Consider the following 26,882-nt stretch of genomic DNA (forward strand, 5'->3'; position numbering starts at 1 on the left):
CCTCCTGTGGTCTCACAACTCATCACATTCTATTTTGTCGAGCTAGCATAAGTGTGTATTTCTTCCCAGCACACAAATGGGCCTTCTTAGATAATATCTTCTAAACATTTGGAGGACTCTCCCTTCAAATCATGCCATCCAGTCATGCTTTCTTGGAGCAGAACTTTATAAGGCGCAAGCTGGCCTGAAATCTTATGTATCTAAAAAGACATATAATCGCTTCTCAGCCTTTTGGCTAAGATCAAGGGTAATTGCATGCTTTAGGGATGTGGCCTTAGCCATCTCAAACAGAGATGCTAAGATGTCCCCAACAATAATGCTAGATGTCCTCTAAAGTGATGCAAGCTCTAAGGTGAGTAAGCACACGTCCATTAGCCAGCTTGTTGTGCTGTGTGGTCACCCCATGTTTCTTTCTCTGCAATGCCACACAATGAAGCATTAGCCCCCATCTTTGACTTCTCTGCATGACGAACAGCCTATATTCCCCCATACCTTGACTGGGGCTCACAAGAAGACTTGTATTGACTCCCCAGTGACACAGGGTAGAGATGTCAGTGTGTGGTGTCCAGCAGCCCCTGTTGGTTCTACCTCTGCTCTGCCATGAGACATGGCTCTCCCCAGGCTCACAATTTACAACAGAGTGATACTCACAGCCACCTAAACCAAACCATAGTCAAGATCCAAGTCCACAGGACTCACATGAAACTGGCAGAGTTACACCCGCTTTGCCGAAGCAAAGAAAGCTGTTAAAGGCTGTGCTGTTTCTTGCATAGTGCATCTGTGGAAATAGCTAGAGTTTAAGAGATTAGTTACCAGGCCTGGTGGCTCATGGTTTCCATCTCAGCTGTGCATGAGGTGGAGGAAGGAGGGACACGAGTTTGAGGCCAGCCTGTCTTGGGATTTTTTTTTTTTTAAAGGAAGGTGAGATATAGTTCAGTGATAGAGCTTTTGACTAGCATAGGCAAGACTCTAGTTTCAACCCCTAGTACTGAAGTGATTAAGGTGTTGCTATTTTGTCCCGACCATATGTTGGCACAGTAAAAATGCTCACCCAAACTTGAACTTTATAAGAGAAAACAATAACCACAGGGAAGAAATGTCTGAGACGTACCACACCAAAAGTCAGAGAATACCAGGCCCAAGGCAACATACCCCGGGAGCATGTTTAGACATTTCTCAGCTCTCTACAGTCATGTCTGCCTTGGCAACACACTTGGGACTTTTCATGACCCTGACCATGGTCCAGATGTATTAACTGAAATAATGTTTATATAAACTAAAATGATCGGATAAAGGCATAAATGAAAATAAGTTGTTACATTGTAACCAAAATAATTACTATGTTCTGCCAAAACTAATGTCGAAAGGTTATTCAAACCCTCATCTAACACTGATATCATTGTGGGTTTTGCCTTTAAAACATGCTGCACCCCTGGACTTTAGTACCAAGAGTCGTTTGGAGGAGCTTGCCCACTCTCAGTTACTGGACAAAATAAAGGATACCTTATATTCTTCATTGGTTTGATAAGTATAATGATCTGTAATCTTTCTCCCTTAGCATTCCTAAACACTGAAGTTCTTAGCTGCCTATCAGACTTCATCTGCCCCTCTGTAGTGATGCAATCAGGGCTGGTGTGTCACTATCAAGACTTCAAGCCCCAGCCTCCCTTGTTGTTGCCAGTGACCATGTAGCTGACTGACACAAGCAAAAGAGACCGGTTCCACCTCAGCCCATATAGAAGGAAAGTAGGTCTATTTGCTTCCCCCCTCCCTTCACTGGCAACTGCCACCCAGGCCATGTGGACAGGGACGGCGCTCCTCATGTATGGTTCAGTGATCAACACTTGTTACCTATCTGCAATAGAATTAACAGCTAGCGTCTGCACGCAAGTCATTGATGGCAGTAAATAGCGTTTCGTTCAGTTGACCTTTCTCTTCCATCCGATAGGATAGTTCATTTTCACTGTTTACACCTTTGAGTGTGCCTGGAGGACAGTGCCAGAGAGAATGAAGGGGGAGGGGATAGAGAAAGTCAGTCAAAGGCCAGCATCCCACATCTCTCTGCTCTCTGACCCACTGGGAGGGGGTGAGCTGTTTTTCCTACCGCGATGGACAGAAATCTGAGAAGCTCTGAGCCAACCAAATCTTTTCTCCTTCAGGCTGCTGCTGTTGTGGATTTTGTCTAAGAGGTGCAGAAGTAAGTGAGACAGGAGATATTCTCCATAACAGGTGCCCTGAATCAATTTATGCTGGTGCAAGGCTCTCAAGAATGCACCCCTTAGATTTCCCTACCCTAGAGAGAATAGAAGAAAACCTGACTCCTGTCTCCTAAATCCGCATGTGGAACAACTTCTCTGGACAAAGGCAAAGCAAAACAACAACCACCACCACCCCTCCCAAACCAAAGCAAAACAACATCAGATTCACCTGGACCATCCATTGCCTCGTGAGAGCTTTCTCATAGAGCTTTGCAGTGGGGTTGATTATTTCTAAAAGGCAGACCCTGGGATGACTTTAAAAAGCATCCAGGAAACCACACAGTCAGGATCTATTGAGGCTTGTTCATGTATCTGAATCAGATGTAAGACGGCTCCAGCTCCTACCTGACGACAAGCCATTGTCTTTCTGGTGAGGAGACTGACCCATCTCTCATACCCTGCAGGACACCGTGTCCCCTCACGTCTTCTGAGTCCTTTCTTCACGGGCTGAGCAAGATGCGGTCATGGACGGGGATGACACCATCATTGCCTGAGCAGGATGCAAACCTAACCACACGGCTTTCAGTGGCAGAAGGTCTGTGGGCTGGGGTATTCAGAGTAAGAGCTGAGGTGGAAGAGGAGCCTGCGTGCCTCCAGCCATGCAAGAGACACAGGAGCAGTAAGGTGTCCTGAGTCACAGAAGAGCTGTGCTTTTGTGCACCAGTGTTTGAACTGTGCACCAAGGTTTTTCCTCAGTGTTGTAAGAAAAACATTACTTACAAGGTTTATGTTGGCTAACGTTGTGTCTCGATGACCAACAGGCTCAACAGAAAGGCTTACCAGGGCTTGTGTTTTCAGATGCTCTCTGTCCCGCATGGAGGGCAAGGCATGTTGGAGTTCGCAGAGGTGAGAGTGAGGAGTAAGGTGAGGTGGACCGTGAGGTGGACAGGCCACATCCAGTATCAGACACAACCTTCAAAAGCCACCCAGGCCTTAGCTCTTCTTAGTGGCTACATAGCCTTGAACATTGTGCCACTGAAACAAGACATTCAAAACACAAAGCAAAGTTCTCAAATGAAGGGCCTTCCTCTAGCATTTCATCTGGAGAGGAGAGGGCTTGATGCTCTTCTGGCAGCGCAGAAGGTGTTACACCTGACCATCTCTAGGACAAGTCGTTCACTCACCAAGTCTACCTAGCAGCCTAGCGCTGGATTGATTCACAGAGAAGTAGGACCAGGCCCCTGACAAGCACTGTGCTTGAGAGGAAGCCGGCCTTTGTGTGCTCAGGGCCAAATGCCGGCTCACAGCCAGCCTGGGGATGGGCTACAGAGGCTGGGAACCTTGGAGAGGTGGGATCCCACTATAGATTCCTCTCTCTCTCTCTCTCTCTCTCTCTCTCTCTCTCTCTCTCTCTCTCTTTGCCAACCCATCTCTCCTTCTTCCTTTCAGTGCTCTCTTGGATCACTCCCTCAGGATAGTATTACTGTACTTCTCTGGCTACTAAAAACAATCTTAAAATCAGCATTTTTTTTCTTCCTCCCTGGAGCCAGATACATGCCCAAAAATACATTTCAAGTCCAAGAAAACTGCCATGCAATGTGTTATGTGTGTGAGATCACTCAAGAAAGGCACAAATGTAGTATCCTGCCAGGAACTCAGACCGGAGATTTTTGTATCAACATCATGTTCACAGGGAACAATCAAGCCTCAAACAGTGAGGCAGTTCCCCAGCCCTTGGTGGGAAACAAGCCTCACCTATTATAGGCACAGCCACAGCATCGGCCTGGCAGCCAACCCGTAGGCAACAACATCCTACAGGCTTCTATTTATTGTCACATCGGGTATGGTGCGTGTCCCCTTAACATTATTGTATGGGGAGGGTCTTCAGAAGTGAGAACAGAAGGGGCAGAGAGAAAGTGAACAGTTCTTTAGACGCCTTGCATGTGTGAAGTAGCTAAGGGACACTGAATTAATTGCTGGAGAGGGAAATTCGCAGGAGAGTGGGTTTCCCGCCCCCCCCCCCCCGTTTCTTGGAAGCGGTAAGTCTGCCAGAGGGGCCAGTGTTTAATCCAAGTAGCTTTAGCTCTGTACACAGAGCGCATCCTCCTGCGTTATCCTGCATCTGGCAGAGCAAGTGAGGCTACTGCTGTTGCTGCTGCTGCTGCTGCTGGGGATTGCCAGGGGCAAAGCAAAGCGCGGGGGGCGGGGGGGTGGTGGTGTTCATGATATCTCGTTGGAGAGGACGTCTAAGATGGTAGAAATTAGTCCGATGGGACTAGGAGAAAAAGGGAGATGGGTCAAGGCATACTCAGCCTTTCATCACTGTAGATGGATGGTTTCCCAGCCAGGCATCTGGGAGCGCGGCTCGCTATAGAGAGACGTCAGTGCGCTCAGGTCCCGGGTGTAAGAACCCCCGGCCCCTCCCGCGCAGGCTTCCTTTATATAAAGTCCAGGGCCGCGTGGAGTCTGCAGCAGTGGCTCTCGAAGCGGCAGTGGCAGAGCTCCTGAGAACCGTCCTCCTGTCGCTGCTCCGTCGGGACAACGCACTCTCAGCCTAGTCGAGAGCTCTGAGGGTTTCCCTCCAGGACCATGCGCGGCTCGGAGCTCTCGCTCTTGCTGTTGGCTCTGGTCCTCTGCCAGGCGCCCCGGGGGCCAGCTGCCCCGGTGTCGACAGGCGCAGGTGGAGGCACGGTCCTGGCTAAGATGTATCCGCGCGGCAGTCACTGGGCTGTGGGTAAGTGTCCCGATCATGAAATCCCTGGGCTCTTCTCCTCAGAGGGGTCTAACTAGCTAGAGGGAGCCCCGTCTCTCCCCCTCTCAGCATTTTGCTTGCTGAGTTTGGCTTGGCTCCTTTCTTTCTACTGAAACACTTATCCAGATCTCCCCCAAACTCCATCTCACCTTCTCTTGTTTAAGAAACCTGATAGATCCCTCCTCGCTGGTGGCACACTGATCCCTTCCCTCTTAGCACTCTTTCCGCTTAGCACCTGTGAGCATCCCTCGTGAGTGGGGCGTCTGGGGGCATCCCAAATCCCTCAGGTGCAGCTCACCTTCCCTCTGCACCTGGCCACTGCCTCCTATTGTTCCCCTAGCCGCTCCCCTATCTGGCTTGGGTCTGCTCCCAAACAACTTGGGGAATGAGGTCCCCTAGTACATATCAGCACCTAATCTAGCCGGATGGACTGGACGCTTGTGGGCTAGAATTCACGCTGTAGTAGTGCACCGAGCAGGACCACGGGGTGTGGGGACCGGGGTGCAGCGCTCCCCACTCTCTCGCCTTGCGTTCAAATACTCAGCAATGCTCTTTCCTTCAGACCACCTCTGCTGACCCTCACTCCTGGCCTTGGCAGATTTCAGGGATCATGCCTGCTTCTCTAAGCTTACCTGGCTCCCGCTGCCCAACCCCCAGGCTTTTGTCCATCTCTGAGATCCACAACATGACCCTCAACCCTCTCTTCTTCTGACTCCTGCCAACAAGTTCTGTTTGCTGGGCAGTGGCTTCTGGGCTTCTTGGTTCCAGTCTGGATGGAGAGGTCTGTTGCACAGTGGTAGAAGGTGAGAAGTGGGGCTGAGTTCAGGCTTTGAAGAACACAGGCTTAGAGCTTTCTTGAAACTGGGAGGCCAGTAGCAGTTAACAGCTTGCCACTCATCTACCCTCCCAGCATCACCTGGAGCTCTGAGTGTCGAAGCTACCAGCATCATCTCCAGGCAAGCACGACTGCCAAGAAACGCAGAGTCCAAGGTCTCCTGATCTTTTGCCACTGCAGTCAGTTGTGACTATCTCAAATTTCCTGGAAAACTAGTGCTTACTCTAAAGAGATTGAAGGTGTGTGTGTGTGTGTGTGTGTGTGTGTGTGCTTGAGTGGTTTCCTTAGTCAGATATTTAGAAGCAGGAAATAGTGTGTTGGAAAGGAAATTACTCCACCAAGTCTCAGATTCTAGGGGAAGGAATGAGGCTGGAAACACTGCCTTTGTACTTCCGTGTTGTGTTTTGCCAGAGAGGCCAAGAGGCTTACCATACTCTAGTTTCTGGACGTCTTGCTAAAAGTCCCAGGGATGAAAGAACTTGTGGTCTCTGACGGGTGCTAGGATTCTAGGAGACAGGACAGAGACTAGAGTGTAGGTTGGCACAGGAGAAGCAAAAGGTGTTGAAGAACCCAGAGTTTGAGCTGGTGATTTTAAAAAAGGTATTCTCAGAGCCTAGATTAAAAGGCCGCTGTCTGAATCAGCCAGCAGTCAGTGGACAGGGAGGAAGACCTGGTACTCTGAATTCCATCATTTCTCTCTCCTCTCTGCTCTCACACAAGAAGAGCTCATGACCTATCAGTCAACCCTTGAAGACTAAAAGCACAACAGAGGTGGGTATGAACCTAGTGTCATACCTGTGGTCCAGGCCAAGCTGGTGACACACTGTAGTTAGGGGGCACATGTGTCCTGGGATATTTAGGGTACTTCCCTTAATCACCCTCCACAGTAGTACCAGAAACATCATGTTAAAATTTAGTCTCCAATGCACTCTTCTTAGTTTAATACTATTAACTCTCTCTCTCTCTCTCTCTCTCTCTCTCTCTCTCTCTCTCTCTCTGTGTGTGTGTGTGTGTGTGTGTATTGTTGGGCTTGTACACAAGCAAGCCCCCTCTGCTGAACTACAATCCCAGCCCCCACTGCCTAAGCTGCCCAGCCTGCGCTCCAACTTTCTACGCATGTCACCCAGACATACTTGTGTTTGAAAAAAAAAAAAAAAAAAGCAAAAAAACCTAAGAACAACAAGTGTATTTTGGGTAGGTGCTATTGAAAGAAGTGTATCACCCAAGGTGAATGATGTGAGATTTAATTGTATTTAAATTTAATTTACTTATTTAGATTTAACTTAATTCAAAATATCCTTAAAAACAATCCCCATTCTCTCTAGTTCCCAAAGGCACACAGCACATGGCTGTTTTTTCTTCTGTTTTGTTTGAATTTTGGGGATGCAAGGAGTGAACCCATACTAGCAAATGCTCTATGAGCTATGCCACCCAATACTTGCCTTTTTGGAGACAAGGTCTGATGATGTAGCCCAGGCTAGCTTTGAATTTGTGATCCTCCTGATGCAGTGTTTATAGTGTTGGAACCACAGGCTTTTGCCATCACTCTTGACTTAGTTACACCTTAGGACTAAACCTCTGCCGTTGCCCACAAGAAGACTGTTGGTTCAGTTCTCTCGGAGAACCACTTTTTTTCCAGTTCAGGAAAGCAATGGAAAATGACTCTGTAGCCCGAAAACTGCCCACACTTCTCCCGTGGGGCTTTGTGTTCATGGGGATGTTTTGTGTGTGTCATGAAAATAGATGTTAACATAAAAACTAGCAACTGTTCTCTGTGCTTCCCCGGAAGGCTCCTAGTTGCCGCTCTCACTTTGATGTGGTGGAGCAGGACTTGGAAAGCTGAATTGGGCGACACCTCGGGATGCAGAGCAGATCGGTATTCATTGCGGGGCTACATCAAGGCCCCTTCCATTTCCGTGTGTGTGTGTGTGTGTGTGTGTGTGTGTGTGTGTGTGTGTGTGTATGATGCTTTGGTGGGGGTGTTCGTGTTTGCATGTGTGTGGGGTGCCTAGAATCATCCCTGATTAATCCTTCCCTCTATCCACTGAGGCAGGGCCTCTTGATTAGATCCAGAGCTCACAGATGTGGCTAGTCTAGCTAGCCAGCCTGCTCGCACCTCCTGAAGCTGGAGTCACTGGCAGACCACCAGACCTACTCATTACTTATGTGGGTTCTAAGGCTCTGGACTCTGGTCCTTACACTCTCATTGGCAAATGGTTTAACCACTGGGATATCCCCTCTGCCCCATAAATCCCGATTCTTGGAAGTACACAATACTTTATATCTTAATAGGTATTTTCTCAAATTAGGATAGTTTTCTAGCTTCTACTCTGAAGAAATTAATTTACATTTCAAACCTGCCCTTTAGTGGAACGTCACACAATTTAAAGGCACAAAAGCTTTTTTCCCCCTTTTTACATTAAGAGCAAAGCTTGTTAATTTTTCAATGCTCATCCTTTCTCTATATTGAGATGTCCATTATTCTACTACATATGTGTGACAGATGATGATAGGAGATGAAGTGGAAGTGGGTATCTTGTCCATGTTGCCATGGAGATGATCATTTGGTTGACAGTAGCGAGCTCAAAAATGAAATAGGACCCAGGGAATGTGTGTTTCCCTGGGATATTATAGATGGCGCCCTTCCTGTAATAATGGGCATGTGTGCCGGGAAGTGGGCAGTTGAACAGCACGCTGCCAGCAGGCAAGTACTGGCCTTCAGTCTAATGTCACCAGGATCTGTGTTAGATCAGTAATAAGATGCACAGCGGATCTATTTTGCCGTTAGAGCAAAATGCACAAGTATAATCCAGCCAAGCAAGATGAAGATGTTCATAAAAACATCTCCATCACCCCACTGCTTTATTGGCAATGAATCCTTTCTCATTTTCGACATCCTAGCTAGATGGCAAGGAATCAGAGATTCCAGGAGTGACTGAGGTAATTACTGTGAGCATCAGGGTTCCAGTGATGTCTTCTAGCCATCGAGATTCAATTTCCTCCATGTAACTAAAGCTGATGACACATTGGCTTTCCTGGGAAGTTGTGCAATATCATCGCTGTGAGGGCCAAATTCATGGCAGTGCAGTGGACAGCTGGACACCAGGTTGACCCAGTAGGTGACGGAAACAATGTAAGACTCTAATCCTTCATTGGGGTCGGTGTCCTTAACAAGGTCTTTAAGCAGTGTGAAGTCCCTTCTAAGTGGGACTTGAGGGGCAATCTCACTTGAAGATTGCCTGATAGTAACAATTTATTTTTCAAGCCTCATGATATCATGGTACACTGATATGTGATCCTTGCTCACTCAAAATCTCATTTGAAGACTGCCTAATATTAACAGAAGTAAATATTCGCAAGTCACATGATATCTGATACCCTGCTATAAGGTTCTTTGCTCCTCTTTAGAATATTAGCTATTTGTAAATCATGTTTTCATTTCCAGTTCCCAGGGTGATGCTCCGCAGCCTTTGGAAATTTACAAAACACTCCAAATAGTATAATGTAGTGGAGACTGGACTCTAGCCTTGTTATAACTGTAGAACCTTTGCTTATGTCTAGGAGGTTTCGACAAGTCTCATTTCACCTCTGTACTCTGATGTCAATCAAATGGAAGAGTTCACACTCGACTGTGTCCAATGCCAGTTAGGGCTGGAACCATGAGACTTTAACTCAAAAGCACCAAAGGCTTATTAGTAGTAGAAACCTCTGTGCCAGCGAAACTGGGAGCAGAGAAATAACGTGTGTCTATTTGAAGGATGAAAGCGTTTAGAACTGGGACCTGGCTGGGTGTGGTGGCGCTCCCCTTTAATTCCAGACCCCGGTAGGCAGAAGGAGGCAGATCTCAGTGAGTTTGAGGCTAGCTGGGACTACATGGTGAGGCCCAGTCTCAAAAACAAACAAACCAAAAATATGTGGACGTGGGATCTGCACTGCCACCAAGATGGATGAACTAAGTTCAAATCTTGGAACCCACATGGTAGAAGAAGAAAACCAACTCCCACAGGTTTCCCTCTGACCTGCACTGACATGCACTGTGACATCACACACACACACATGAACACACATATGCACACATGCACACACATACACATGTACACTCACACATACATGCACACAAACATGCACATGTATACACACATACATGCACACATATGCACACACATGCACACACATATACCATATACACATGCACACACACATGGACACACACATGGACACACATGCATGCACACACACGTGCACATGCATACACACACGTGCACATGCACACACACACACGTGCACATGCATACACACATACATGCACACATATGCACACACATGCACACATATATACACATGCATACACACACGGACACACACATGGACACACATGCATGCACACACACGTGCACATGCATACATACATACATGGACACACACGCACACACATATACACATGCATGCACACACAGTTTTTAAAAAAAGAAAGAATGCAGAAATGGGGTTGGTCACACACTTCTTAGATATATGAATATCACTGTTCTTTACAACTTTGGCCTCCTTCATAGGATTAACTAACTAATTAATTTGTAAGGCAGACACATGTGCTTAGAACTACTGAGAGATTCTCAGAGATCCAAAAGAAACCCCGGAATTGATGTGGCTGTTGAATATATCAGTCAGAACTTGTTTTCAACTGGTTTTTCATTACACTTTTAACCCACCATCACTTCTAGGTGAGGTTTTCTAGATTCAATTTCAGCTAAAATTCAGAGAAAGTTTAAGTGAAAGATTCCTTTGGTACAATTGTATTACAGATAAGAGAAAGGCAACATTTAAAAAAAATCATACAAAGAAACACATCAAGACTTTGATTTTCAGCAGAAACTTGAAATTGGTGGCGGGAGACGCCGGGATTCTGCAATTCAGCCGGCCACGCAGAATTGATAGAACTTTACATTCGGAAGCTTTCTTAGATGCGATTTGCCCTGGCCTGTTCCTTTCATAGTTGATAACACTGAAGCCTGGGGTGCTACAGCACTTGTCTGAAGTCACTCCACTAGGTAGTAGAGGTTAGTAGCAAAACCCAGGGCCCCTGAGTCACATGCAGATCTGAATTTGATTTAGTTCACTCCATCTTTTGGATTGATAGCAGAGCCCATGTGTTGTGTATAGCCCAACTCTTAATAGTAAAATAATGCTGTTTATTTTGCATTTACTGGGCAGTCGTGTTCACCGCACAGGTCTCTGTTTCAGTTGCTCCTTCTTCTGTTCCCCTCCGTTGGATTTGTAGCATCCCGGGTTTGTTCTGCGTTCACAGGACACTTAATGGGAAAAAAGAGCACGGATGAATCCCCGTCCCTGTATGCGGCTGACAGAGACGGCCTGAAGGAGCAGCTGAGGGGGTACGTCCGCTGGGAAGAAGCTGCAAGGGATTTGCTGGACCTCCTAGAAGCTGCTGGGAACCAAAGCCACCAGCCACCTCAGCATCCGCCTCTCAGTCTCCAGCCTACTTGGGATCCCGAGGACGGCAGCTACTTTAACGACGTTCAAACCGCTAAGGTGAAACAAGCACGCTTCAGATGAGGGGTGGGAGGTATTCAGAAAGAGTTCAGGGGGCAGGGGTGTTGATCAGGGGAACGTGAAGTGATTATGACATGTATTGATCACCTTTCCCATCGCTGTACAAAATACCTGACCAAAAGCAATGTAAGAAAAAGGTGGATTTATCGCAGCTCACAGTCTGAAGACACAGTCCATCTCACTGAGGAAGGTGAGGTGGGGCCCGTGTGTCACAGAGAGATAAATTAAATGTTGGTGCTCTACTCACTGTCTCCTCCCGAGGACCCCGTCTCGTAGGGTGGTGCCCCCCACATTCAGGGCGGGTCATCCCCACCCCCAGAGATGTGTCCCCTAAGTGATTCTAGCTCCAGTCAAATTGGCAATGTAGATTAACCATGGCATGAAGACATTCAGTTGTTACACTAGGCCAACACCTATGTATGCTAAGCAAACTATTATTCCAAGCTATCTTTTCTTTGGATATAATCGTTTTTCTCTTAGTATAAAACCTGGGTTCCAAAGTTCAGTTTAGGAATTTTATTAGTAACCGTGCTCACTTGAAGCAGCGATTATGGCCTTCATGAGAATTTTTGTAGTTCCTGCTGGCCTCTAACTGTCTCGAGATTGTCCTGCTTAAGCCTCTGCAGGGTTTAGGATTATAGGTGTGCGCCATCACGCCTGACTTCTCACTGGGATATTTTGATAGTGAGCCCACAGACAGTATTCAAGTAAATTCTTGTGGGTTTACAGATGTGTTAATTTTTGATATGCAGTAGAGGAAGAAGGTGTCTATTTTTTTTCAGAGGAGAGAGCTCTTTTTTTTTTTTTAATATACAATGTGGCTTTTTAAAAATTTATTCCAAGTTGAATAATTCCAGTTGCATTCCAATATTCAAAAATCAGTGAGTATTTCTGAAGACAACTGACTTACTGGTATGTAGGAATACCAAAGTGGTAATGGTCAGATACAAAGATAGCAAATCACTGAGCCTGGGTTATGGGAAGCGAGGCAGCTGAACGTGAAGTGATCACCACTACTTTTTAACACACGTCCAGTAAAAGGCAAAGGTAGATAATGATGCCAGGGTAGAGGCCTTCCTACTTCCGTTCCTCCTCCTTCCATTCCTCCTACTTCCTGGGCACCCTGAGGTGAATGGCTTTTGCTCTGCCCCGCTCTTTCACGATGGACAGAAGCCTTTGAAACCATGGAGCAAAGCCAATATTACCTTCCATAAAAAGTAATGACGTGGAACTGAAGGAATGGCGCGGTGATTAAGAGTGCATACTGCTCTTGAAAAGGACCCAAGTTCGGTTCTCAGCACCCACATCAGGCAGTTTACACTAGCCTATAACTCAGCTCAGGGGATGCCATCTGAGCTCTTCAGTTGTGTGACCAAACCCTTGTATTCCAGCGAGTAGGGTAAGTGAGTTATCTCCTTTGACCACCCTCCCCCGTCAGGTGAGAGCCTCTGTTACTCTTTATATTGTTTATTTGATGCTGAAAATGAGCCCAGTGCCACATACATGCTACGAGTATGCCCTGCTACTCAGTAGAGCCCCAGCCTCTGCATTTTGAGGTTGAGCAAACTGAATCACAACACTTCTCATTGATGGTATTAGAGCAATAGTCTGAGTTCCATCTGCCTGGGACAGTATGCCCTTCAGGTCCCCTTCCAGGGAATGGTACCCAATTAACACATGGGATGCAGGATGGAGAAGGTGGCCTTGCTTGGCTCTGTTCCTGGAGATGGCTAATACTTCTTGTCATTCACCGAGCTCAGAGACACCTCCCCGCTGCTTCACTCTTCCCTGATGGTTAGCTCTTTGATGGCCCTTTTGCTTTCTTGGAGGGATGCTTTCTGTTTGACTTTCCCCACATCTGTGGCAATTTTTGATGTTAAATGCAAAGCAAGAGCTCTTTTGTTGCACAAAACTCCTAGAGAGAAAGCCTTCAGTGGCTTTTATTCAGAAGAGAACTCTAGATCAAATCAGCCAATGAAGAAATCAGTACCAATGGTACTCAGAGCTCTGGGTGAGTCTCTCGTGGTAATCCGGTTGCGGGTGTTGGATGGTTAGCTTCTTTGTCAAAGGACTACTTGCTCTGAGGGTACTGTGAACTTGTAACTGACTTCTCAGACCCAATCGGCCGTGTTTTTCTTGATCAAATGCTTTTCTGGAGTGGACATTTAATAACTGTGTAGTTCCTATTTATTTGAATGATAATAATAATAATAAATCACTACCCTAGCGATCTCGAAGATAAACTTCTACAAGCATCAAAATACATTTGCTTTGTAGCTCATTCATAAAAGGACACATACAACTCTTTTATTCATCTCCAGTGCTCAATTTTCTTTAAAAGTTAAAGAAAGATATATTTATATTTTAGGTGTTTTTCTGGCCTATATACTTGTACGCTATTGGTGAGCCTGATGCTCTGGTAGGTCAGGAGTGGGTGTTGGATCCCCTGGAACTGGAGTTACAGATGGTTGTGAGCCTCCATATAAGTCTTCTGGAACATAAGTCAGTGCTCTTAACTGCTGGACTCCTTAACTCTCAGGCTCCTGCAGTGCTTCCGTTCCTAAGCAAACAGCAGTATCCAGCTGCAGTTGCTTTATCAGCTGAACTTGGCTCTGCCAATGATTGAACTCCTTAAAATTCAAGTCCTTTTTCAAGGGCCCCAAATGTCCCATAGTCAGCAGAGCATTCAAAGCTTTGAGGGATTGTGAAAGGGTAGCTTCACAGAGGTCTCCATGTGGCAATATTATGGGATAGATTGAAGGGGCACTCATAGAAAGTGGCTGCTTTAAAATGGACAATACTTCTTACACACACACACATATATACCTACCTATCTATCTATCTATCTATCTATCTATCTATCTATCTATCTATCTATCTATCTTCAGACCTTGCTTTCTGACGATCTCTCCTTTTTTTTTTTTTTTTTTTTTTTTTTTCGAGACAGGGTTTCTCTGTGTAGCCCTGGCTGTCCTGAAACTCACTCTGTAGACCAGGCTGGCCTCGAACTCAGAAATCCACCTGCCTCTGCCTCCCGAGTGCTGGGATTACAGGCGTGTGCCACTACTCCCAGCCTGATCTCTCCTTTTATGTGTTGTTTTCTTTCCCCAAGTTTAAAAGCCTATCATCCCATTTCATTCCACCTCAAGTTAAATAATTAGCTATTGCACACAATGGTCTTATTCTCTTGGATACAGTTTCCAGAACTGTGAAAAACAACTGTAAAAGTGAGTTTAATCTTCACAGAGGGCAGAACAGATTACTGCTTATCTTGCTTTGGACATTTCCCCCCAGTGAAAATATGTCATTGTGAAAACTGACACCGCCTTATAACGATCTTATTCAAAGGAGAAAGAGTGCCGCGAGATCTGGCCTATTAGAAATCCGTATATCTCCCAGTGTCAGAGAGGAGTTTAATAATCTCGCTGAGAACCACTAGGATCAGTTGCAGGAGCTTTCAGAGGCTGAAGGACTCGGCTTAAAATTAAAAACTCTCCACACATGCTGTCCTTGCTCGCAGCAGCCATAAAACACCAAGTCCCCTTGCCAACGCACCCAGAGCTGTAGTTAGAAGCTGAGCATTTCCTATGTTTTGATGGCAAAGATGTTTACTTAATTCAGAGTGGTGTGTGGGAATGTGTACTGGCTGTAACTACTGGATCATAGCAGACAGGCCCCAGAGCTTTGCCAGCAAGAATGGCCAGGCTTGTTCAAGTTAATGTTCATCTTTCTTTTACCCATTCCCCTTTCTCCAATCTTTTAATGAGATGCTGAAAAGAATGGAGCTTCTATCCCATGGTTTCCATAGCACGGATTAGGGTTCAGGTCAGGTCCAGGGCCTAGCCGTAACCTTGGACGTGGTCAGGGAATGTTCTGAGAGTCAGTGAAGAAAGTTATTGTAATGTAGATCCCGGTCATAGCTCTGCCACCATTGTCTTTTCCTTCTATTTGTGGCCATGAACAAAGGGGTTAGGGATAGAGTTCCAGAGGCTGTTGTGTTAGGAAATGGATATATAGGTTTCTCTCTCTCTCTCTCTTTCTCTCTCTCCTCTCTCTCTCTCTCTCTCTCTCTCTCTCTCTCTCTCTCTCGTCTTGCTATGCAGTTCAGGCAGTGTTGATCTTCCATCAGCCTCCCATGGAGCTGAGATTATAGACATGTACCACCATGTCCAGCTTTTGTCCTTATTTTAAAGGGATCCTTCTTATTGTCTCATTAAATCACTTAAATAGAAAGGGTTTTTCTTAACGTTTGAACATTTTCTGAGACGGTGAGCTTTAATTGTCAACTTGAGACAACCCAGAATTACCTGCAAAAGAGTCTCAACGTGGGGTTGTCTACATTGGGTTGGTCTGTAGGCATATCTATGAGTGATTATACTGATTAGGCTGATATATGTGGGAAAACCCAGCCCACTGTGGGTGCCACCATCCCCTAGGAAAGGGTCTTGAAAAAGTGAGTGGAGAAATCAGGGTGAACACAAGCAAGCAAGCATTTGTTTCTCTCTGCTTTGACTGTGGGCATGACCAGCTTGATTTCTTTCTCATGATGAACTGTAACCTGGGATTGTGAGCAACTTCTCTCACATAGCCCAGGCCCGCTTGCCCAGGGTTGCCCCACGACATGAATTAGCAATCAAGAAAAGACTCCTTCCCTAACGCCCCAGGGTCATTCTGATGGAGGAAAGTCCTCAACTGAGGGTCCCTCTCCCCAGGTGGGTCAAGTGGACAGCCAAGATTAGCCATAACACACAGGATAGTTTATCATAGTAACAGAAAAGAAACCAGAGGAGCTCCCAAGAGAGTTTCATATAGAAAACAACAGAAATCAAGAATAACTAAGAACCCTCCAGTGACCCTAATAACTTCTGCGCAGGAAGACTGAGACCACCACGGTGTCTCTGTCTGCCGGACCCCATTTTCTCTCCCTTCCCTTTCTGCTAGGCTTTCTCTTCCTTGGGTTAAGCTAAAACTTTCAACTCAACATTTTGAGGTACTGGGATTTGAGGAGTGGGGTTCCTCTTCATCCCTCAGCTGACTTCTTTTATGGCTGTTGGGTCACTTGAGGGGAGAGATGGAGAAATCTAAGGACTGGCAGTCTTGTGGTTGCAGTCTTGGTTCTGAGGAAGGAAGGTGAAGCTAATTGGCTTGTGTGGGAATCCATCCGCAGCCCAGGGCTCATTAGCATCGGCTGCACACAGCCGAGCTGCAGAGTAGGTACCATTTGCCTAAGAATAGCACTACTTCCCTTATTAGAAACAAGTGACCAGTCCGGAAGCAGGGGAACTAAATTGCCAGAGAAACTTGGGAAGAGTAATAAACTCTTGTCTGGGTTAAAAATAATAAGATCTAGTTTCTTACCTCTTTGGGCAAAAGTTGCTGAAAGAGAATAAAGTTTTTAAGACCTGTAACTATTTTTCCCCCCTTCATTCTTGGTGAAATTTTGAGCAGAAGCCACAGGAAGCAAATGATAATAAACTTAGAGCTTGGGTGGAGACCCAGATGAACTCCTCAATCATCTGCTATCATTTCCTGGTTCAGTTGTAGTGCATGATTCAAAAGCTTTGACTGCTGTAGCATAATGGGGGTGGGGTGGGGATTTGGGGGTTTGGGGAGGTAGCATTGCGTAGTCCCCTTGACTCCTTCCTCAGCTCTATCCTAATAATAAATAAAACCTTCAACCTTCAAAAACGGTTAAAACACACCCAAGGAATTAGATCAGATGACAAGTTTAGCAGACGGGACAACGCCACCCACCCACCCACCCACCCACCCACCCAGTCCAGAGTTGGTGGAAGTTACTTTATTTCTCAGGAGCATGAATGCTTCTCTAACACTGTGTTTAGAATCTTCTAGAAGACTTGTGAGGGCAGGATGCAGGGCTCCTCACCAGAGTTTCCAAGGCAGAAGATTTGGGAGTTGACCAGGGAATTTGCCTTTCTGCCATGGGATGCTTCTGGGCTGCTAGGAATGGGCTTACAGTTACCATTAGATCCGCCCCCATCACTTGTACGTGTGTGTAACTATCTCTAATATATTTCTTTAAGTTGGTAGACTCTCTGCTCCAGGTTCTCAAGGAAAAGGGAGGAACTGCCAGCTGAAGGGACAACGACAAGGGCGGCTTCCAAGGAGCAAAACAAAACCCTTCAAAGACTGCCTTCTGCAAACGTCAACTCTACTGGACCATCAACAAGATTTCCTTTGTGCAATTTACTTAACTATTCTCCTTATCTTTCAACCGCAACTAAACTCGTGATTTTTCGAGCAGCATCTTCTGGTTTGAACTTGTTTCTGTGAACCACTCACTACTTAGAAAGAGCTTTCCAATGAACGCTTTTTCCAGCTAGGCTTTTTGTTGATTAGATTCAGGGCTCCAATTTGCTACCATTCACAATAAAAAGCTTCCGTGATCACGCTGTCCAAAGGGCAACTTGTCCTTCTTATTTCCACTCCAAATGAAAAGATAGTATGTCAGAAAACACCGTGTTGATAGACGTTGTGGCCACTGATTAAGGCAGGGGGCTACTTGGTGAACACTTGTGGTGATTAATGTCATCAGATGGGCTGGGCTGGAGAAGGAGGCTGGATCTCTTCATCTTCAGTCCTTACCCTGTTCAACCATGTGTCTTGCTATATTCCTCAGGATGGTCCCATGAGCTGACAAAAAACGATACCCTGCTTTAACAGATGGGGAGTCAAAGGATCTATGAGGCCAGGTGACTTTCCCAAGGTCACATGGTAAATGGAACTGGAATCCAAACACATGTTTTCTGGGTCACTCTATCTTAAACCTCTTTTCAGCTTATGTAGCAAGCAATACTGTTTGTTTTTGTTTGTTTGTTTGTTTTTGAGAAGGGGGGGGTAGTTCACCAGGCCAGATTCACTCAGCTTCCCCTTAAAACAGAAAAGAATTCAGGAGATTTCCTGTTTTCGAAGAATGTGGCCTGGCTGTCCACGCACCCTCCCCAGCCCCATTTTTATCGTGACATTTGCACAGGAACACATTTTGAAACTTGTTGCCATATGGTTCAGACTTTCTTCGTTTAGAAAAAAAAAATCGCATCTGAAATCCTTAAAAAAAAAAATTCTCTCGCTCCCGTTTCATCAGAGAAACATTAAAGAGGTGACGTGTTCTAGTATCTTTTAAAACCTTGTTGATTCAAAAACTTATCCAAACCGAGTGCTGTAAGAAACATCTTTTCTGTGTTCTGCCTGCTGCTGCGCCCCTACTTGCTGCCTTTGGGCTCTCTGGGGGCCTGGTTCTCAAGAATTCAATCACAGGGCTGGGGGAGATGGCTCCATGGGTAAGGATGCTCGTGGCACAAGCACAAAGACCTGAGTTTTGTCCACAGTACCACATAAAAAGCCAAGCGTGGTGGTACCCACTCCTGTAACCTCATCATTGTGGGAGGAGAAGACGGGAGAATTGGAGGGGTTTGCTGACTGCCAGCCTAGCTCCAGGTTCAGTGAGAGACCCCGTATCAAGGGAATATGGCAAAGCACGGCAAAACAGGGAACTCGGTATTCTCCTTTGGCGTTACACACATCCGCTCCCCCACAATCATTTAAACTAAAACAAACGAACTTGATGATAAGTTCAGCTAAAACCTCATATTACTAGTAAAGGAGGGTAAACTTGGAAGGCCTCCTCTTCCAATAGGAAGAAGAAAACACTCCTGCAGAGCCTGATCAGGCTTTCCCTAACAGCGGCGTTGCAGACAGGCAAGGAACCGATGGTTGAGTAACCCCAATGAGACTGCCACTTGTTCGCTATCTCTTGAAAGCAGCCATACATCCTGTGCAGGCAGAAGTCACTTTTCTTCGTTGGTTTGCACCTGGAACCCTGAAAGCCTTTTCCATTAGAGCTGCCCCACAAACCAGTCAGAACTGAATGTGTCTGATTGGTGAGATCCCCCTAGCACATGACAGTTTCAAGCTGCCAGGGCAGCTGGGAAGTGTAGTTTTCAGGCTTCTCCTTTGAGCCTATGCTGTTAAAATCATAGGCTTCTACCAAACAGGGAAAGGCTGAGCCAAAGATGTGGTCAGCCACACATAACGAATGTCTCTCTCCCTCCTTCTTTCTGAAATGGAATTTCTCCACCTAGCTTCTGCACTGTTTTATAAATAAGGCCTATTAGTCTCCAACTTAAAGATCCAGGAAAGTAAGGGGGCATAGAGGGAGTCACGCACAGCTGACTACAGCGTGCTGGGCAGCTGTGTACACAGCAAGACGATTGTGTCTAACAGGATGATCAAGAGGATGCGTCTGAAAGGGAAGAAAGCAACTACAGCCTTCAGATTGGTTTTCCTCTGTGTGTGTGTGTGTGTGTGTGTGCGCGCGCGCGCACTGTAGAGTGGATTGCTCTGGGTAATCGGTCAGTCTTAGATTAGAGGCTCCTAACACTCAATAGGACTCTCAGGCAGAGCGGTATAATTTGCAACTGTAATGTCAAAACGCGCCCCCCCCCTTTAGTTCGCACTGGGGATGCTCCATCATCACAGAGCATTCTGACCCCCTACAAGGGACAGGGAGTAATCCAAGCAGGGGGTGGGAATTCACAGGAGGTCAATAGCCATGGACTATGGCCTACCTCTCCCCCCAAATACTCCCAGTGTGGAGCCTTCTACTTGCATCTCCGGCTAGTCCAATTAAATAAGAACCAGTTGAATATCTCTCCACTTTCCCCACTTTTCTTTCTACTGTCCTTCTCTACAAGTATGACATGTGGCCACGAGGGACCTGAGAGGCCATTGATCAATGTCCAAGGACGTGTCGTAGTCTGAAGGGACCTCTCAAAGCTTTCTGAAACAGAGCAACAGTAATTCTGACACTGTCAGCATGCCTTACTTTTCCTGAGTGCTGTCTGATTGCGGGGTTAAGTATATATAATCTTTCCAGATGAAATTGGGGAAAATGTCTCTGTCAGCTTGACATGCAAGCATGAGGTCCCCAGCACTCACGCAGGGGGAGCCAGAGACTGGGGATCCCTGGAGCTTACTGGCCAGCCAGCAGAGCCAAATGAGTGAGCTTCAGACTCACATGGAAAACCTTGTATTAAAGGTGCACAGCAATTGAGGAAGAGTCCTGACGTCAATCACCCCTGGACACCACATGATTGCAGACATACATGCACACATAGGCATGAACATGCATACATGCACCACATCATCATCATCACCACCATCACTATCATCATCATCTCATGGATTTACATTTTTATTTCACAAAAGGGATCTTGTTTAATGCCTTGTGCTTCTGATCAACACCTAAAGGTCTTCTCTGGAAGCTGGTGGCAGTTTGCTTGTCAGTTATATCTATACAATAGAGATTGTTGTTAAACGATATAACAAAACTACACCAAACAATATCCCGGTTTAAAGAGTTGGGGGCTGGAGAGGTGGGTCATTAGTTAAGAGCAGTGGCTCCCCTTCCAGAAGACCAGGGTTTGAGTCCTGGCACCCACATTGCATCTGTAAGTCCAGTTATGGAAGTCCAGCAGCCTCTTCTGGACTCCATGAGCACTTCATGCCTGTGATGTTACAGACATATATGCAAACAGAACACCTATTCACATGAAGGAAATAAAGCTTAAAAACTAAAAAATAATTCCTTAGGGGAGTATTTTTTTTTTTTTAGAAAAGTGTATGGTGGTTTAATTTTCTCTTATATCACACACAGATATACACAGAGACATAGAGAGACACACACAGAGACACACACACACACACACACATCCACACACACATCTAGAGGCACAGTGATCCCAAGATTCGGGATGCTTCATGATTTTAGTTCCAGCATGGCTGCTCTGGTTCTGGTCAACACAGCCCACTTTCAAGAAGGGAAACAGAAAAGAATGGGTCTGTATTACGAAAGCAAAGCTTTCCCAGAAACCTACTGATTGTGGTTTCATTAGACTTTGAGACACGATACCTCTGGTAGCCAATGAAGCAGAAATGTCATTTTCTAGATGAGGTATTGCTACTCTATCATAACATCAAAAAAAAAACCCCAAACAAACAAAAAACCTCAAACAAAACAGCCAAAACAACAAACAAATCAAAAGCCCAAACACAAAACCAAAACCTGATTAGGTAACTAGCAAGCATTTCCCACATCACCTTCCAGGACATTGGATCCTGAGAACGAACCCAGCTGGAAACAGAGTGTTAGGCCTAGATGACCAGGAGGCTCTTAGACAATATGTTTCCATGTCTACTTTGGCTGCATGCTTCACACTACATGCGGTGTGCCAGAAACTCACGGCTCACCATGTGCCATTCTCATGGCCTTGCCTTCCATTCTAGCCTGTTCATCTTTTACTTTTTCTCCTCCGTTTTTACTTTACCTGGATGTAAGTCTGTGTACTCATTGCATGCAGTAAAGAGGAGTGCAGAAGAGGACTTTGGATTCCCCTGGGATTGGAGTTACAGGCAGTTGCGAGTTGCCATCAGACCTGTTCTGTTGAGGCTGGCCAGCGGCCCACATGTCTGGGTTCTAGCCTGGGAGCCATCTTGGAATCTGGAAGAGAAGAGGGAACTAGGCGGCGCGAGAAAGAATGGAACCAAGGCGTCAGTCTGATCAAGGTTCAATTTTACTCTTCAGAGACACCGGGTTATGAAGAAGGGGGAGGGGCCCATTCCTGCCAAATCATCCTAGGAGTCCAGTTTCAGGTGACCACGTGTCAGCTCAGGAACAACTAGGCGGCAAGTAGCAGCAGTGGGCGTGGCAGACGGATAGGGTGGCAGGCTCCACCCCTGATGCTCTCCTAGCGCAACAGTCAAACCTGATCAGCCAGATTTCAGGCTGGGGGCGGGGGTGGGGTGGGGGTGGGGAGGGAGTGTTACACTGTTCCTGACCACTGAGCCACCTCTCCAGCTACATATGCCATCTTCAAAAAAAAATTTTATTGCGTTTTTTTTTGTTTTTTGTTTTTTTTTTGTTTTGTTTTGTTTTTTTTGTTTTTTTTGTTTTTTTTTTTTTTTTTTGCCTGTGTGTATTCCACAGAGCACAAGAGGAGGTAAGGGAACAACTTGCAGTATTGATTCTCTCCATCATGAGGATGCCCAGAGATTGAACTCAGGTCATTGGGCTTGCCACAGTACAGCTTATGGTATGGTAAATGGTGGGGTTCTCCAAGGGAATGGATAAAGAGTTCCCTAGGTCACCTTACCTGCTGGCCCACCTCTCCAACCCTCCTCTTAACTTCTGAAGTCAACTCCTTTACCAAAAAAAAAAAAAAAAAAAAAAAAAAAAGATTTTGAGAGCTTAATTTGAACAACCAAGAAGACATTATTTTGTGTAGCTATTACTGACTTGGAGTTAAGAGGAAAACTTCTAACAAGTATTGAGATAAGAGCAATAGCACAAGCAACCAGAGGAGAAAGGTTTAGAGGTCTCCGCTGTTAATATGTGATAAATCAGCTCATTCGTTAAGATTATCCCAAGAAGGAGCCACTGTTTTCCGTTCATAGTTTTCACACAAGATTATGTTTACAGTTTTGGAAAAAACAATTCACAGAATATAATTTCTTAGAAGCTTAAACCCAAACCTCCTCCCAGGATAATAGCAAGATAAGGCTGAGGCTTCTGAGAGATTTGCTTAGTTCTGAACATGGTAACAAATCAAACAAGGGCGTCATGCAAAGCTTATGGTGCTGTACATGGTAGGGGTCTCCGAGGGAACAGACAAAGGGTTCCCCTTCAAGGGTCTCCATCATGTAAGATTTAGGCATTGTCTTGGTTAATCATTTCCATTGCTGGGTTGGCAAGATGGCTCAGTAGGTAAGAACACTGATTGCTCTTCCGAAGGTCCTGAGTTCAAAGCCCACCAACCATATGGTGGCTCACAACCACCCGTAATGAGGTCTGAAGGCTTCTTCTGGTGTGTCTGAAGATAGCTACAGTGTACTTATGTATAATAATAGATAAATTTTTAGGCCAGAGCAAGCAGGGACTGAGCAAGTGGAATTGACTGGAGCAAACAGAGGTCCTAAAATATCTAATTCCCAACAACCACATGAAGGCTCACAACCATCTGTACAGCTACAGTGTACTCACATACATAAAATAAATAAATCTTAAAAAAAAAAAAAGAGTTTCCATTGCTATGAAGCGACACCATGACCAAAGCAACTTCTATAAAGGCAAGCATTTAATTGGGGCTGGCTTACAGGTTCAGAGGTTTAGTCCACGGCAGGAAACATGGCCGCATGCAGGCAGACATGGAGGTGGAGAAGGGCCTGAGAGTTCTACATCTTCATCCAAAGACAGCAGAAGGAGACTGTCTCCCAGGCAGCTAGGAGGAGGGTCTCAAAGCTCACCCCCACAGTGACACACTTTCTCTACTCCAACAAGACTGTACCTCCTAAGAGTGCCTCTCCCTGGGCCAATAATACTCAGGCATCAAAAAGGATTGTCTACCCTCATCTGCAGGAAGTATCTTGCTTCTAGGTTAAAAATCCATTCTTATCCCAAGGCTACCTTTTCCTGGCTCTACATCATCATCATCATCATCATCATCATCATCATCATCAACAACAACAACAACAACAACAACAACAACAACAACAACAACAACAACAACAAGGTTGGTGGAAGACAGTTCCACAGTTAAGAGCCCTGGCTCCTCTTTCAGAAGACCTTGGTTTAGTTCCCGGTACCCACATTTGTAACTTTCAGATTGAGAGGATCTGGTGCCATCCTCTGGCTTCGGCAGGTACTGCATTCCTGTTACGCTCAGCAAGCAAAATACTCATAAAAGTCGGGCGGTGGTGGCGCACGCCTTTAATCCCAGCACTCGGAAGACAGAGGCCGGTGGATCTCTAAGTTCGAAGCCAGGCTGGTCTACAACAGTGAGTTCCAGGACAGCCAGGGCCATACAGAGAAACCCCCTCCACTTCACTTTTTCTATTTTCGTCTTATACATTCTTATTTTACTCAAGTTATCTTTGTGACTTTGAAAGATCTCTTCCACTTCATTTTAGTTTGAGATACAGCTCAAGGCTATAGTCCATCGCAGCAGGGACTCACAGCAGTTAGAGTTTGAAGCACCTTGCGCCCACAGCCAAGAAGCAGAGTGAGAAATCAGATGTCCAAGTATTTACTCTCGTGGGAAAACTACACTCTGCTCTGTCACGCCCACCTGTCCACAAGGAGGCATGAGCTTATGAATATGCATACAGAGGTAATTTGCATGCCTCCTCCACTTCCCCTAGGGGTAAGCAAAGCGCACTCCGGAGAGTAGTCTGTACTCTGCAGAATGTCCTTGTAACATTGGATTTGTTTCCCCTGTAATCAGATTCTTTAATTAATGGGAAATTAACGAGCCATTTCGTATATTCTACACGGAAAACAGACTACCGTGAACCTTCAGAAATAACCATAGTATCATTTAGAAAGCCGTTAACCAGTGGTTCTCAACACGGGGATCGCGACCCCCAGAGGGTCACACAGATGTCCTGCATGTTGGATATTTACATTATGATTCATAACAATAGCAAAATTACAGGTATGAAGCAGCGACGAAAATAATTTTACGGTTGGGAGTTACCGCAACATCAGGAACTGTATTAAAGGATCATAGCAAAGTAGGAAGCCGGAGAATCACTGCTCTTAGCAACAAAAAGCTCATAACTCAATCGTCATAAAAAGAAAAACAAACCAACTCTCTCATAAAGAATTCAAGAAGAAGGTGGGTACAGTGATACTCAGGGCTGTTTTGTTCACTTTAACATAAAAATATTTAGCAATGCCAACAAGACGGCTCGCTCAGAAGGTAAAAGGCACTTTCTGTCAAGTCTGATGGCCTAAATTTTTATTTATTTAATCGAAAGCAGGCTATTTTGAAAGCACACAGTATATTCAGACTACGGCTTGCCCTCTCCTAACTCCTCCCATTTCCTCCTCAAACCCCCCTGCCTGGATCCACATTCTTTCTGTCTCCCCTTGGAAAACAAGCAGGTAACTAAAGAATAATGATACAACAAAATAAGATAAAACGAAGACGGACAAATCCGAATAGGACTGATGAATGAACAAGCTGAAGAAGAGCCAGAGAGAAAACTCAAGACAGCACATTACATAGGCAGGCCCTAGCCAGCTCAGCTTCTCCATGCTCAGTGAGTTGTGTGGCTGTTATGTTCTAGCAGTTGAGTTTTCATGTCAGACTGTGGTGAGCAATCTATAGTGTCGCAACAGCCTGGGATGTTGAGGGGTTACCATGGAACCCCTTTGGCCAAAAACTCAATTAGATGGAACCCACTCCCACCACTGAAACTTCATTTGGTGATGAGAGACGTCCACTTGCGGCTTTGTGTCTCCCACAGCATTTTTGATGATTTAATTTAGAAGTTTCTACTGAAGTTGGGTTCAAATGGCCCTTAATTTTAGCTATCTGTCTTAGTTAGGGTTTTACTGCTGTGAACAGACACCATGACCAAGGTAACTCTTATAAGGACAAGGACAACATTTAATTGGGGCTGGCTTACAAGTTCAGAGGTTCAGTCCATTATCATCAAGGTGGGAACATGGCAGCATCCAGGCAGGAATGGTGTAGGAAGAGCTGAGAGTTCTACATCTTCATCTAAAGACTGCTAACAGAAGACTGGCTTCCAGGCAGCTAGGATGAGGGTCTTAAAGCCCACACCCACAGTGCCACGCCTACTCCAACAGGGCCACACCTTCTAATAGTGCCATTCCCTGGGCCAAGCACACACAAACTATATTGCTTTCCCTCCCCACATTCCCCCCATCTCTGTTTGATCCAAATGTTCCAGTCCTCCATATCTGTCACTATCCTATTTCTCCTTCCTAGGGAGAGCCATCCTTTCCCCCTAGCACCTTGTGCTATACCTAACCTCTGTAGTTATATGGACTGTATGTAGCCTGCTTACCTTAGACTTTATGGCTAACATCCACATATAAGTGAATGTATACCATAATTTGTCTTTCTGGTTCTGGGTTATCTCACTCAGGATAAGTTTTTCTAGTTCCATCCATTTACCTGTGGATTTTGCAAGTTTTTTTTTTAAATGACTGAGTAATATCCCATTCTGTAAAGAAACCATATTTTCTTTATCTGTTTATTCCTTGATGGGTATCTAGGTTGCTTCCAATTTCTGGCACTAATGAACATGGTCGTACAGGTGTTTCTGTGGTAAGATGATGTGTCCTTTGGGAATATATCCAAGAGTGGTGTAGCTGGATCTTGAGGTAGATCTACTCCCAGCTTCCTGAGGAATTACCACACTGATTTCCATGGTGACTGTACAAGTTTGCACTCCCACCAGCAATGGATGAATGTTCCCCTTAATCCACATCCTTGCCAGCATGAACTGTCATTTGTTTTGTTAATCTTAGATATTGAGATGTGTGTAAGACAAGATAAAAATCTCAGAGTAGTTTTAATTTTCATATCCCTCATCAGTATATATTCTGATATATATATATATATCATATATGATATATATATCAGATGTCAAGATGATATATACCATACTGTCTAGTATATATACATATACACATACATGT

General features: G+C 45.4%; 1 protein-coding gene and 1 long non-coding RNA gene across 4 annotated transcripts in view; one reads left to right on the forward strand and one right to left on the reverse strand.

The window, feature by feature from the left end:
• Gm30094 (predicted gene, 30094) overlaps positions 1-25,936 on the reverse strand; it is a 31,416-nt gene extending 5,480 nt beyond the window's left edge. The window contains exons 1-2 of the long non-coding RNA NR_166834.1: positions 25,841-25,936; positions 21,700-21,872 (exon numbers count right to left, since the gene is read on the reverse strand). This is a non-coding gene — a long non-coding RNA (predicted gene, 30094). The remainder of the gene's footprint in view (positions 1-21,699; positions 21,873-25,840) is intronic.
• Positions 3,932-17,780, forward strand: Grp (gastrin releasing peptide). Of its 3 annotated transcripts, none has more exons than XM_006525886.4 (4): positions 3,932-4,044; positions 4,630-4,932; positions 11,091-11,332; positions 17,398-17,777. In XM_006525886.4, exons 2-4 carry the CDS (start codon positions 4,788-4,790, stop codon positions 17,449-17,451), a joined length of 441 nt encoding a protein of 146 aa, XP_006525949.1. In that variant the 5' UTR covers positions 3,932-4,044; positions 4,630-4,787; the 3' UTR covers positions 17,452-17,777. The 3 variants fall into 3 exon arrangements, with proteins under 3 accessions (XP_006525949.1, XP_006525950.1, NP_778177.1); XM_006525887.3 differs by lacking the exon at positions 3,932-4,044 and adding an exon at positions 13,042-13,051 and having other exon boundaries at positions 4,294-4,932; positions 11,091-11,326; positions 17,398-17,780; NM_175012.4 differs by lacking the exon at positions 3,932-4,044 and having other exon boundaries at positions 4,667-4,932.
• Positions 25,937-26,882: the final 946 nt, after the last annotated feature.

The sequence above is a fragment of the Mus musculus genome, chromosome 18, assembly GCF_000001635.26.
Source record: "Mus musculus strain C57BL/6J chromosome 18, GRCm38.p6 C57BL/6J".
Lineage (NCBI taxonomy): Eukaryota > Metazoa > Chordata > Mammalia > Rodentia > Muridae > Mus > Mus musculus.

Coding starts and splice junctions, on each gene's coding strand:
- Grp (XM_006525887.3), top strand. CDS start 4,788: ATGCGCGGCTCGGAGCTCTCGCTCTTGCTGTTGGCTCTGGTCCTCTGC. Junction 4,933..11,090: donor CGGCAGTCACTGGGCTGTGG/GTAAGTGTCCCG, acceptor CTGCGTTCACAG/GACACTTAATGGGAAAAAAG.